The 13,242-nt window shown below is 50.9% G+C and overlaps 1 protein-coding gene across 1 annotated transcript; it reads left to right on the top strand.

The window, feature by feature from the left end:
* Positions 1-153: 153 nt before the first annotated feature.
* Positions 154-3,086, top strand: NFKBIA (nuclear factor of kappa light polypeptide gene enhancer in B-cells inhibitor, alpha; the record flags this gene model as incomplete). Its single annotated transcript, XM_009706400.1, has 5 exons — positions 154-262; positions 743-953; positions 1,451-1,539; positions 1,659-1,919; positions 2,430-3,086. Coding segments are annotated over 5 exons (718 nt in total), but the record flags the coding sequence as incomplete, so codon positions are not given.
* Positions 3,087-13,242: the final 10,156 nt, after the last annotated feature.

The raw sequence follows: 13,242 nt of genomic DNA, 5'->3' as shown, positions 1-13,242 counted from the left end.
GGCTTGCGACACCCGCGCATGACCCTGCCCCGGGCCCGCCTCGCCCCTCTGCCCGCCTGGGGATTTGGAGTTTTTTAACGTGGGATTTGGGGGTTTTAACGTGGGTAGTTTAATTTTTTAAAATTTATTTATTTAATTTTTTTCCCCCTGCAGTTTTCTCCACTTGGCGATTATTCACGAGGAAAAAGCCCTGAGCCTGGAGGTGATCCGGCAGACAGCCGGGGACCGTGCTTTCCTGAACTTCCAGAACAACCTCAGCCAGGTACTTTCACCTCTACAGCCCCTGCCACCCCGACCAAAGTCCTCTGGGGAATTCCCCTGCAAAACGTAATTTAAAATTTTTTTTTGAATTGTGGGAATCAATTAAATCAAAGCCTGTATTCAGGAAAGTCCCCAGCTGGCTCTAGCCAGTGTTAGTACAGTGCTTCCTCTCCCCTGAGAGTGGCGTTTAATGCTTGCATTTTTCAAATATGATGCAATGGGTTGCATCCCTCTTTATTGGGAGGTTAATGATATCCTTCATATGGATTGACTGTACGGTGTCCAGAGAGCCCTCAGTTTATCACTTCCAGACTAAAGGGCGACTATACAGTATGTTGGGAAGCATAAAGAACTGAGTTTATGGGGTGTGTTTTTAATTGGGGGCACAAATCAGCAAGTGTTTGAGAGGTCTGTTTGTCCAAATGTTGCTGCCAAGTTTGCTGTGCAACTTACAGGTCTGCGTTTTCTCTTTTGCCTGCAGACTCCTCTTCACCTGGCAGTGATCACTGATCAGCCTGAAATTGCTGAGCATCTTCTGAAGGCCGGATGCGACCTGGAAATCAGGGACTTCCGAGGAAACACCCCCCTGCACATCGCCTGCCAGCAGGGCTCCCTCAGGAGCGTCAGTGTCCTCACACAGTACTGCCAGCCGCACCACCTCCTCGCTGTCCTGCAGGCAACCAACTACAACGGTACGGGCACGCTGCTGTACATCGATGTCGGTGTGGTGTACTGAGGGTAGGGTTGATGTCCTGTAGAGCTCAAAGATCTCTGGAGAGGTGGAGAAGGATCGTTATGCCCGTTTGAGAGTTGAGGAGCCCAAAGCATACAGCAGTGTCTGACTTCTTTAAAATGTCACTGCTTTGTAGCCCTCCTCACTATTAATTATTGGCTCTCACAGCTTTGAATTTTGCATCTTTAGTGAGTACTTTTGCAGTGCTCCTTTTTTTTTTTTTTGTTACAATAAGTTGCAGTCAAACACTGGAATAAAGCCCCTAAGAAATCTTTCCGAAATCCAGCCCTGTTATTCATACTTACTGGAAGCTGGAACACTCTTCTGGAAAACACCCTTTTGTCATGGATGAATTGCAAACTTAGATAGCGCCCTGTCCAATCATCTTGACTTTAACTGAATGATAGGACATTAGGTTAGACTTACTCAAATTTTCCCTTCATTTGTGTTTTGCAGGACATACGTGTCTCCATTTGGCATCTATTCAAGGATACCTGGCTATTGTCGAATACTTGCTGTCCTTGGGAGCAGATGTAAATGCTCAGGTATGTAATGTATACAGTGAATTTAACTCAGCAGGGCTGTGTAGTCACAAGAAAATCAACAGGTCTGGCACCGGCTCTGGCTCTCCTAACGTGCCAAACCTTGTGTTATTTTCACGCAGGAGCCATGCAACGGCAGAACGGCACTACATTTGGCTGTCGACCTGCAGAATTCAGACCTGGTGTCGCTTCTGGTGAAACATGGGGCAGATGTGAACAAAGTGACCTACCAGGGCTATTCCCCCTACCAGCTCACATGGGGAAGAGACAACTCCAGCATACAGGAACAGCTGAAGCAGCTGACCACAGCCGACCTGCAGATGTTGCCAGAAAGTGAGGATGAGGAGAGCAGTGAATCAGAGCCCGAATTCACAGAGGATGAAGTAAGTAGCTATTTGCACCTTTTCAAGAGAGGTGGAAAATCCTGCCCTTTGTATTTTTTTTTTGTCGGTGCTGCTCTGATGACATGCTCTAGTGACCTCTTACCTATGTAACAGATGGGTATAAATAGCTCATTAAGTAAGGTTACGCTATCAACCATCAGCAAGATGGCAGTTGCAGCAAGCATATAAATAGAATAAGAATAAAATATAAAAAATAACACGAGGGAGCGGAGGTTAACTTCAGGCAACATGGTTCTCTGAACACTGTTCTGTTGCTGACACCTACAGAACCTCGTGAGATAAAATTCAAGTTAATGAGTGGCTTTCTCCTCCCCAGCATTTGTTTTTGTAACGTTCTCAGTGCTGTTAAATGGCAAACGTAACCATTTCAGTGTAGAAATCTTACACGGTGCCGAAGTCAGGGCATGCAGATTTTGGCAGTTTTCCCAGAGTGGATACGATACTCCCAGTAAGAGCTTTGCATTAACAGCCTTTTGTTTTTTCTTGCAGCTTATGTATGATGATTGCCTTATTGGAGGACGACAGCTGGCATTTTAAAGCTGAGCTTTCTGTGAAAAGAAGTGACTGTGTACATATGTATAGAAAAAGGACTGACTTTCTTCATTTAAAAAGAAAGTCACGACACAGAGAGAAAAAACAGGAGGGAAATACTACACTGCCCAGCAAGGAGCACATAATTGTAACAGGATGGTTCCAGGTTCTGGCCTGTGTTTAAATGCAGGAGTGGGATGTGTAACATCAGTAGAGACCCATGGTTATTCACACCACCTGATAAAGAGCCGCATAGCCAATCTTCTCAACCCTACGAAGGTAACGGACTGCACATCCAGCCTGCCAGTTGCAGAGAGCTATCTTGTGGTGTTAAGTACCACGAGGAACACACGTCCTCTCGTAGCAAGGCAAGGCTTGTACCGACACCCCATCTTCCCAGAGACCTGATGTTAGTTTGTGTTTGTGGTGGTGCTCCCTGGCCTTACTGACCGACCTCAGCTGCTCCCGGCAGGTCATCCCAGGCTGGGGAGTCAAACGGGGGGACTGCTGACCTCCTGGCCCTTAGGAGAAAGTAGCAATAATGTTAACTGTGGGCATTGGAAACTCTGTGTTTCACACCATGTGTGTCATAATTGCTACACTTTTTAGCAATTGTATATTGTGTAAATGCTGTACATTTTTTGTTTATAATTATTTTGGTACGTGTGAGATATGTATTTATTAAAAAAAGTCAGATTACTGTACCTGGCCTGTGAAATCGTTCATTGCCCACCTTGTTGTCCCGAGACACGTGGGAATCCACCTGGTTTGCTTTTTAAGAAACATTTAACACCTAGTAGACCGATAGGGTCACAGGCTCAGGGGTTTAAGTGGTTCACCTCAGCAGCGTTAAGACATCTAAGCAGCTCGCATCTCTTGGCCCTTCTGCTGCAGCTAATTTTGGAAGCAGACGTAGGTGTCGTTTCCTGCGCCTGTTGCGGCAAGCAGGTCGGGGGGTTGGGATTCCCCCTCTGTCACCCAAGCACCAGGCTGCCCGGCCGGTAGAGAGGGGTTTTGATGCCATCTGTGGCAGCACCCCCTCACCCGCCCTCCTGGCACCTTTTGTTCCAGCTCCAATACTTGGCACCTCTTGCTGGGACTTGCCAGGGGAGGCTGGAGGCTTGCAACGCAGCCCCATGCCCGCTCGCCCTCTTGTTTATCGCCCAGCCCAGCTCCGGTTTGAACTCTGACGCCTTCGGATTGTCCAAAGGGGATTTCCACGGGAAGAGGGAGCACATACCTGGGGACACATGCTGCCGCCTTCCGCCCCTGAAATTCAGGCATGGTGCCTCCCCCCTCCCTGCTGTGGGAGCTACAGCTCTCCTCATTCACAGTGGTGGAGGATGTGGATTTAAGCCACTTCAGTTATTCCTGTGTGTTTCTCTCCAGCGTTCAGGCAGACAGAATCACTTTGCCCAAATCCTTAACTTGTACCTGATTATCTGTCGGTAGCGTGTCGCAGCACAGGACTAATTTTAGCCAGAGATTTTAGCCCATTGTGTGAGCATGTAAATGATGGGTTGTGTGAAGGGTGACCATGCCCAATTCCTTCTGTGCTGTAACCCCCCTGGACGGGGATGGAGTGCGGCAGAGCTGCTGACACAGGACCGAGCTCTGCCAAGAGTTGACCAGGGGACTTCTGTGCTGCTGGCACCCGGCTTGGCTCAGGCCGACAGAGAAGGCCAGGCTCCAGGTTGCACAGGGATGTCCATTCCCTTTCCTGCCCTGCTCTTCCCCAGGGGTTCCCGACACACGACCTGCTCTGGGGTGGGCTTGCTGGTATGAGGAAGAACACTGCAGCTGGCTGGGTGCTTCCTAATTTGCATGGGAGCCAAAGGCCCTTGTGGAAAGGATTATATAAAATCGTCATCCTGAGTCATTTTTATTTCCCTGCCATTCTCATTGCACGAGCATAGCCCAAGTGTATGCGCTGAAACTTCCTTCTGGCAGAGAGGGCCATGCCTGCACTGTAGTCCTGCAAAGTCATCCAGGTGTGGGGCTGGGTGAGAATCTGCCAAACCTCCTTCTTCTTGGGGACTCACCCTGCACTCCGAACGACTGCTAAATCTGAGCTGAGGAGCGGGCCTGGGGGAGGTTTATCCACCTGCTGCTACAGGTTTTTTGCCAGCAAAGAATCCCAAGTGACTTTCAGCCTTTCTTGACTAAACATGGTGTTGCCACAGCTGGAAATCGAAAAGGCAATGTTCCTCTCGTTAGCTACATTTCAGTTTCCCCCTTGCAAAAGAGGAGCTGGAAATGCTGTCAAGGCCCTGCGGAGGCATTCACAGCTATAGATATCAGTGTTCTGCAAGTGCCTGGGTACATGGCTGGACCTGGTATGCAAATATTTAAATAGATACCATCTGAATGCAAATACTTTTTATTCGAAGGCCAGAGGGAGGGAGGAAAGTGCAGTTATCAGTAGTACCAGGTTGGCCCAGTAGTTTTGGAGGCAGCAGTACGTTCTCTGCTGTGTATTGTAACATTTAGACAAACAGTATCTTAGGAAGGTGCTGCTATCATCCTGCAAGAATTCTAGAATGACTTAATAAATTAAGCAAACGCTTTAGCCTACAAGGAAGTTTTGTAGCTAAACAAATCACTGCCCAGGTACCGCATGCTGGCTCTGCTACTGTTTGCTTCCGCCAGTCATGCAAAAGTAACCAAGCATTGTATGCAGAGGAACCGCGGGTAAAGCAAGTAGGATGGAGATTAATGTCAGAATATGTGTTTGTTAGCAAAATAGGTTGGGACATGTTATGTATTTATGCATTGCTAATGTGGGGCTATTCAGTGCAGAGCTTTACCTGTTCACTTGATGATATGATGAGACTGTCCGCCGTAGGTCACCCTCTGCACCCCCAGTTTTGAACATGTGCCCTTTGCTGCTGCATGTCCACCCTGTCACTGTTTTTTTTTCACGCCTACACCTTTAGAAAGGTCTGAGGTGAGTGGTTTTGGCGATAACCTGCCTTCACGCTACCTTCTTGGCACTCTGGCAGGCATATTGCAAGGTCCCATTTGTAGGACTTGGAGCAAGAACTCCTTACAGGTTTATTCTGCCAGCATCACTTTTTCCTTATGTAGCCACCACGGCGGCTATTAGCAGAGCACGCCAGCTTACTCTTCCTTGTCCTCCTGCCAGTGCTTCCCTGCACCGGCTCAGGGTTCAAAATTCTCTCCCAGCACCTTTGCCACCTGCCCTGGGTGGCTCAGCAAGCTTCGAGAGCAGCTCTGCAGCTGCAGATCAAGGTCCTGTGAAGTTCAGTTTTAGTTTCCTGGCTCTGTCCCTCACTCCATTAGCCTCCTTCCTTTCCTCAGCTCCTGCCGTGCCCGTGTCCTCTGCTCTTACTGCCCTCGGCACCCATATCTGCTTTTGCCTGCTCTTTTCTCCCTGCCAGGGTGAGCACCTTTCTGCAGCCCCCCCCCCCCTTCTCCTGCAACACCAGCTCACCGTGAGTTCATTCACTCATCATGACATGGCACAGCGTGAGGCTGCATTTTTGTTTCCAGCCTTTCCCCATTGCCCATTCTTGTAAGTCTCTTTGATAATCCCGCAGGGATACTCCCATACTTCCTTATATTGCGCACAAAGACCTGAACTCCCCATTTCCTCCCACACCCTCCTCTTCCTCCTTGCACTCCAGCTCCCTGCAGGCCTCCCTCACCCCAGGCACAACCCAGGGGCCACCTTCAGTCCCTGCTCTCCTGCCTTTCCGCTCACTCAGCATCAGCCCTGGACTTCTCAAGAACCTTATGGTGGTGACAGATAAAATGCAGGCTGCCGGGGCGGCAGTGGTGGAGAGCAGAGCCCAGGGCCTGACTTTCACCCAGTAAATTTGGAACTCTTCTTTTCCATTCACTGCAGCTTTGTGAAGTGTTAAAAGCAAGGGCAAAAGGCAACCCTGCACCTAGGGACATGTATGGGGAGGCTGCGTCCTCCCACTGGCTCCAGCACCAGCCTGACCTTTGCAGCTGTGAGCAAAAACCTTTCACCGCCCTCCCTACCTGCTCGCTCTGCCGCTCTCGGGGCACGGTGCACTGTGCTCCCCCACGCAGCGTGGGCTGTTTGAGGCATAGGTGTGGGTGTCAGCTCCCTCAGCAGAGAGAGCGGGGATGGGCAGCCCCAGGAGCTGCTTGCCCACCTGCCTGCTGATGGCCTTGGACATCAAGAGGGGCCACAGTCCTGACTTGGGGGCCTTAACTCTTGCTGTCCTCCTCCCCCTTCAGCCTTTTGACATTAGGAAGGGGCTCCCTATTGACTACTCAGCATTTTATACACCAAGAAGAACTATAGGGCCAGGCAGGGGCCAACGGATGGCATTTACCAACCATGTGCCCTGCATCCAGCCAGGGGACACATCTACCTGCCTGCCCCAGCAGGACTCGATGCAGCAGAAGGCAGTGAGGCCACCAGGACCCTTAATCTATCCCCAAAAGTGGCAGCCCCACTGCTGCTGGCTTTGCTCCACAGCTTCAGATTTGGATGAGCAAGATGGTTGAGTGAGGAAAGGAAAAGGTGGAACCAGCAATAAAACCTGAGGAAAGACACCGTGATCTCCAAGCAGGAGGACAAATATAACTTGTGACTTGTTTTAATGGAAAATCTTCAATGACGGAGGACTCTGGGCCAGACAGATCATTTTTCTGCAGAAGCTGAGCTGTGGAAATAATTAAGCATCTAGTTGTTCCTAAAAAAATTGCAGAATGGAGTGTCAGGATGGCAGAGAGGACCCTCTCCCTGGATGAAAGCCCACCCTCACTTCAGGGGGGTGGAGGAAGGGCTTTTCCAGCATTGCTGTGCTCCCAGTGCCAGAGGTGTGCTGGAGAGCGAGAGCTGCGTGGGATCCTGAGGGACGAGGGAGCAGGGAAGCCCCGTCCCCTCGCCGGCACAGCTCCGGCACAGCCTCTCCCCGTTTGCATCAAGCACCCGGCACCTCTCACCTCCCCGTTGCTTCAGATATAGCTCACTGAGGCATTCACATCAGGGCCAAAAGGCTGCCTTTAAACGCTGACACATTTATCAGGCCGTAATGTAAGAAGCCGAAGTCCAGAGGGGTTGAAACAGAAACTCCCCGCAACACCCTGGAGGTTTGACTGTTCACCCTCCCGCTGCTCCAGTGCTCAGATTTTCCCATGACCGTCTCCTTGTCCAATTTTCCAAACAGGACTTTCCAGTCCTTGCCAGAAGAGAGCTGGGTTTTTCCCCCCTCATTCCCTTCTGCAGTTTTACCCCTTTACAGCAGCCACGGGCCATGGCACCAGGCCCCGTTGCCTCTCCAGCAGCGGGAGTGCAGCCTCCTGCCTGCCCACCGCCAGCCCCAGGGGCTTCCCTGCTCCCAAGGAACAGGCCTGCACCCCTTTGATTTAAATCCTTTTCCCATTCCCAGTTTTAGCTAATTCAGATTTATTTTCCCGCACATCTTTCAAAGCAAGCTCTTCATCCCTCCAGCTGAAAGCAAAATAGGAGCAAATACATGCCAAGTGCTGCAAGAAAGAGCCTTAAAACGCAAACGTTTTTAACACGCACGCACCCTGTGAAGGGCATATGGCTGCAATTACAGTGCCACGCTTAACTCGGTTAATTATTACCCCTGGATTTCAGTAGCTTGGAGGAGGGAGTTTCCCAAGGCCCTACAGAAGATCTCCATGAGCGCTGCTGTTCCGCTCCACCAACGCTCCTTGTTTGCACCAGGGAGTGCCCGGGGGTCGAGGAAGACGCAGCGACCCCGGAGGAGCGCTGACCGGTGTTAAAGGAGAGCCCGCGGTGTTCGCTCACGCAGCGTGGGAGGACTCGTGTGGTGTTTTTCCTCTCTGCATGGGAAAAGGACATGCCAAGTCTCAGTCAAAGCTCTGCATGCATGCTGACCTGAGAAGGACTGAGAGTCAGTTAGGATGGCTGCCCGGCCGGTGCAGTACACAGAATGAAACAACCCTCTTCTTCATTTTTTTCTAAAAGTGGATGGGTTTCCATTCCGGCATGCATCAAGGCTGATGTTTCTGGATTTCATCTAAAAACTTAGATCTGACTCCTAGCAGCAGCTTCTCTGAGACCTTTTGCCCCAGCAAACAAGCAAACAAGCCCTCTCCCAAGCTGCATGGAAGCTCCTTACCCCGGGCTGTGCAGAGCGTAGCTTGGGGAAAACCCTCCCGAGGAGGGGGATTCACACTACCCACTTGCCCCCGAACACACTTGACCTCCACCTCCTCTGGAACAGCCTAGGAAATTTCCTGAGCTGTAGTAAAACGTCACACATCATCGGTCTGTCCATCCGCCCCAGACCTCTCCACGCTCCCGTCCTTGCAGCCCTGACCCGCCGCAGCAGCAGGCTGGAACGCGTGGTGCCGAGCTGCTGGACGGCCCCACCACAGCGAGGGAAAGCTCGCAAACTGCCCTGTCTCCTGCCTTGACAATCACTCTCGCAGAACAGAGCTCAAAGCTGTGGAAACTGAAATAATTAGGTGGAAATGGGGTTAGCTGGCAGTAGTGTGGGAGGCTGGCAGGCTTTGCCTGCGGTCGGCTGGGTTCAAACAAACAGCATGAGGGCATGTTCAACAACTGTGAAATGGCAAGAAGTCAGGTGGGAAAATGGCAGCAGTGCCACCGGGGTGCAAAAGCTAGGTGAGGTACCACCGGCAGCAAACACGGGTCCAGCAGGTCCCCCAGGTCCACTGCTGAGGTGGTCTCATCCCCTTCACAGCCCAGTGGTAGCACTTTTCATACAGAAATGCTTAAGCTTTCCCTATGGCATCCTCCCCTTTCACTCTGTCCCAGGGGAAGGGAGGTGAGGAGGTCCAGGAAAGGCCGGGACTTCTGGCCAGGACTGCCTTCTGCCCCTGGGTGACGGCACACAAAGCCAGTTTCCCTTCTCCAGGCAGCTGACTCCCAAGGTGATCTGATCACCCACTTCCCTCTGTGAACTGCTCCAGTGTCCGAGGGACTTGTGGAGTAAGGAACTGATAATGCTTCATTTCCTTTTTCAGAGAAGTCTGGGCAAAGTGGGAAAGGGAAATGGTGCAGGTTACTTGGCAGTTGGCTTCCTTCCATGAGCAGTTCCAGGCACAGGGCGGCATGTCCAAGCCTTCCTAGTTGTGGTGCTCTGGGAAGCCTCTTCCTAAAAAAAGCCGTACTGAGGGGCAGAAGACAAGAGGACCAAGCTGCATCCATGCACTGCACAAAATGAGAGAAGAGCATCTCAGGAGAGCACATGGCAGCTCCGTGCCACCAGTAGGATCACGGACATTTCTCACAAAGACTCGTGTGTGCAGAAGGTGTGAGCCCAGCCGCATTGCAGCATCCTGGGAATGAGTGCTAATATCTCCCAATTTTCTGCTTTGAATTTAAGAACAAGCGGAATAATTCAAAATAGCCAGTTTTTTCCACTTGGCAAAGGAAATGTTTTGCTCTGCTTTGTTTCAGTTGGAAACAATGTATTGTTTAAAAAAAATCATATTGAGAACTTCCCAACTGAAACAGATTACTTCTGTAGACTCAGAAAACAAGAATTTATTTCATTTCTTCTTACTCATTGGAAACTTCAGGTGTTTGTTTTCTCACTCACCTGAAAATTTTTTTCTTCTAAGCTTTTGCGCTTGCGACATAGCAGAATTTCCTCTCCCACTCTTCTCCTGAGTCATGTGAACTGGGCATACCTCCGACCTGGGGCTTACCGTGTCATTTCTGAAAAGCCAACCCCCAAATTTGCATCCAATTGCCTTCTATATAATAGCTATTAAACTGCATGTGCTTGTGTAGGGGCAAGTCTTCAGTTAGCCTTAGAGCTAGCAGCCTTCCATTGGGTCTGCTTGGCTGCTTCTCACCATCACAGCATCCACGCCCCTCACACGCACACATCCTATTCCCTTTACCCATTGACTCCATATTTTGGCTGCTCTAAATATACCAAGAAGAAAACTCAGCTCATAGGAGGCGATATTTTCAAAATTGATCCTGAGGGCACTCGTGCACTGAAAGTTTCAGGGCCTCAACTCCATCCGTGGCAAGTGCACTTCTTTTGGCAGGTAAACCGATGCTGATTCTGACACCAACCAGTGTCCTGCTGCTGGACGTTTTGCCCATGACTTAGACCATGTCTGGAGACTGATTCAACCCAAGGCGTGAAGCCAAAGCACATGACCCAGGGAGTGTTAGGTATTTCCCATGCAGATGCTTTCATTCAGCAGTAAAGCAAACGCAGCTCAGTGTGTTCTCTTCCTGGAGGCAAGTCCCTTGCGTTGTAAGCAAGTTCGTCATGAAATGCCACCGCACATGGCTTCTCAACATCACCATAAGAAAAATGTTATCTCTGCAGCCATTTCACTTCACTGAGTTTACAGCTGGGCCTTTGAATGCTGTCAATAGAAATCGCGTGTTCCTTGTAAGCACAGGATAAAGATAGTTCTGTGTAACATTATTCATCACTTTGCTTAATGGCACATGAAATACCATCTTCATCTCCAGTCCCCAGAGCATCTGAGTCCTGTCGCTGAGGACAGCAAAGAAATCATTTGGGATCAGCTTGCCTATAGGCGGTGGCAAGCCTGCCGCCCGAGCTGGGGTGTGCAGGCAAACGCTGTGTCGGTGAAGATGCTGCTGCTGCGCGGGGTGCTGGCATGGCACAAGTGATCCTGTCCCTCGGTGTCCCTTCCCCACGTCTGCCTGCTGGCACCACAGGGACACTGAAAGCTTTTGCCCCAGGCTGGGTACGACCCTGGCCCAGCGCAGAGGTGAAGAACAATGCAGCAGTGCTCCGTCCGATTGCAAAGGGGGGTTTTTAAGGGTGAGCTAAAAAGCACGTGTGCCCTAATGATAAGGTAGACTTTTTATCATGTCATCATCACTCAGCCCGAAGAGCAGTGCTGTGACACAGGCAAAGCGATTACTGTTTATTCCTGGTGCCAGCTCGGTCCCCATCCGGGGCGAGTCATCGGGCACAAGTGCTCTGGACATCAGAGCCCGTGGTTGGAGCAGGAGGTGTCCCCGTCCCTGCAGCACTCCAGTGCCTGGCACCCCAGGCCCTGTCCCATTAGCTGTTGGGGGCCTGCTTCAGCAAACCACAGGAGGAAGCCAAAGAGAAGATGTGTGAGATCAGTGAAGCATGCAGGGCACGGTCCTGCTTAACCTCATCGGTCTGCCACCAGCGTGTGGAAATCCAGAGTTCAGGGCACAACTCACCGACAGCGGATGTAAACAGCCATGACAATCAGAAGAAAGCAAGCTTCAAAAGGAGAGCAAGCACTGCGAATATCACCCTTTAAAGGGTCAAAGCGGAGAGTCACCATGTGCTTTTAACCTCCACTGAAGCGAGCAGGAGCTCACCACCTCTGAACTGAGCCTCCAGGAGCTCTTCAGAAAGGAAATCGCGAGCTGGCGCAGAGTGACTGAGCTGCTTTGCATGGGATTTCATTTTACCTTTTTTTATGAAACAGTGGTGAGAAAAAGAGGCAGTGATGGTAAATGCAAATATCTGCAAGACATCAAGGCCCCAGCAGGGAACCTGCTCAGCTCTGTGGTCCCTGAGCACAGGGATAAGGGAGCTGCATGGTTGTGACTTACGATTGACACGGCTCTCGCTGCAATGACTGACTGCTCTCCTGGCTGGGAAGCCAGTCCCTTTATCCCATCAACATCAGTTGGGGTTTTTTTTGGCTCCTACTCAGACGTGATTGAAATATGTACTGAAGATCTGCTCTTAAAAGTGAGAGCTCGACACGCATGGCTGCCTTTGGCATTACAAGAAATGCAGAAGAAAGAGGAAATTATTTGAACCATATGCATGCGGCATTAGCTGCATCAAGCTGCAGATAGGATGACTCTTCTCAGGTGTAGTGCAGCAGCCACATCGGTGTCTCTCTCCCTCTTACTGCTGACAGCTCAATGATTTCTTGCACAGCTATAATCATACACCTACCGATCTTGCTCCTGCATAAAGCCAGAGCAGCTCCCTTTTGCTTACTGGCAACCTGTTGGGTCCTCTGTCCCTGCACAGCACCTCACAGATCTCATGTGCTATGTCAGATACGCTGCTGGCACGGTTTTGAGAGTTCCCCAGGAGGGGCCTCCCTGAACGCTGCGTGCTTCCAGCATCTGCCAACCCGGGCTGCAGATGTCGCGGGAGAAAACCTCCCTGCAAGAAGCCAGGACAGAACAGGCTGATCAATACCAGAGGAATGAGGGAGAGGGAAGGAAATGTTTTTGCTAGCAAACAGCCAGCAATTTAAATAGGGAATTGCGGTAACAGCAGTGAGCCTGACCAAATGTGGTATTAGCCTCTCAAAATACTTGTAGTACGAATGCTGTAAGTCCCCAGTGGGAAAAACTGAAGTACAGATAGTCGGTGGTTTATGCTGCAGCATAGGGGGGCTCAGCCTGCGCCTCCGCAGCAGCACCTAGGGCAATGAGAAAGGACAACATCACCTCTCCTTAAAAGCACCTTCTGGTAACAACAGCAGCACAGGCTGGCAAAGGCCGGGCCAGCTCCATCTCTGCTGCTCACCCTCTGTGTGGCTGGGGCAAAGCCACGGCCGCCCGGTGCAGCCCTGCGGCTCCTGGCCCGGGCGGGCTACACACGCACACCTTGGGGCACTGCAAACCAGCGGCCGTAGGACATGCAGTGGCGGCATCTCTGCCTTGGCTTTGGGCTGTAAGTTCCCCAGGGCAGGGACTACTTTTAAGTAAGTGTTTGTGGAGCTGCCTGGAGAGTATGTGCTACCAGTCCCCTCCTCTGCGGAGCCGCAAGGAACATGAACTGGTAAAACCAGCACCTACAGT

Source organism: Cariama cristata, unplaced genomic scaffold (genome assembly GCF_000690535.1).
Source record: "Cariama cristata isolate BGI_N322 unplaced genomic scaffold, ASM69053v1 scaffold2228, whole genome shotgun sequence".
In the NCBI taxonomy this organism is placed as follows: Eukaryota; Metazoa; Chordata; class Aves; order Cariamiformes; family Cariamidae; genus Cariama; species Cariama cristata.
The sequence above is the reverse complement of the archived record's forward strand: the minus strand, read 5'-3'. Positions and strand labels throughout refer to the sequence as shown.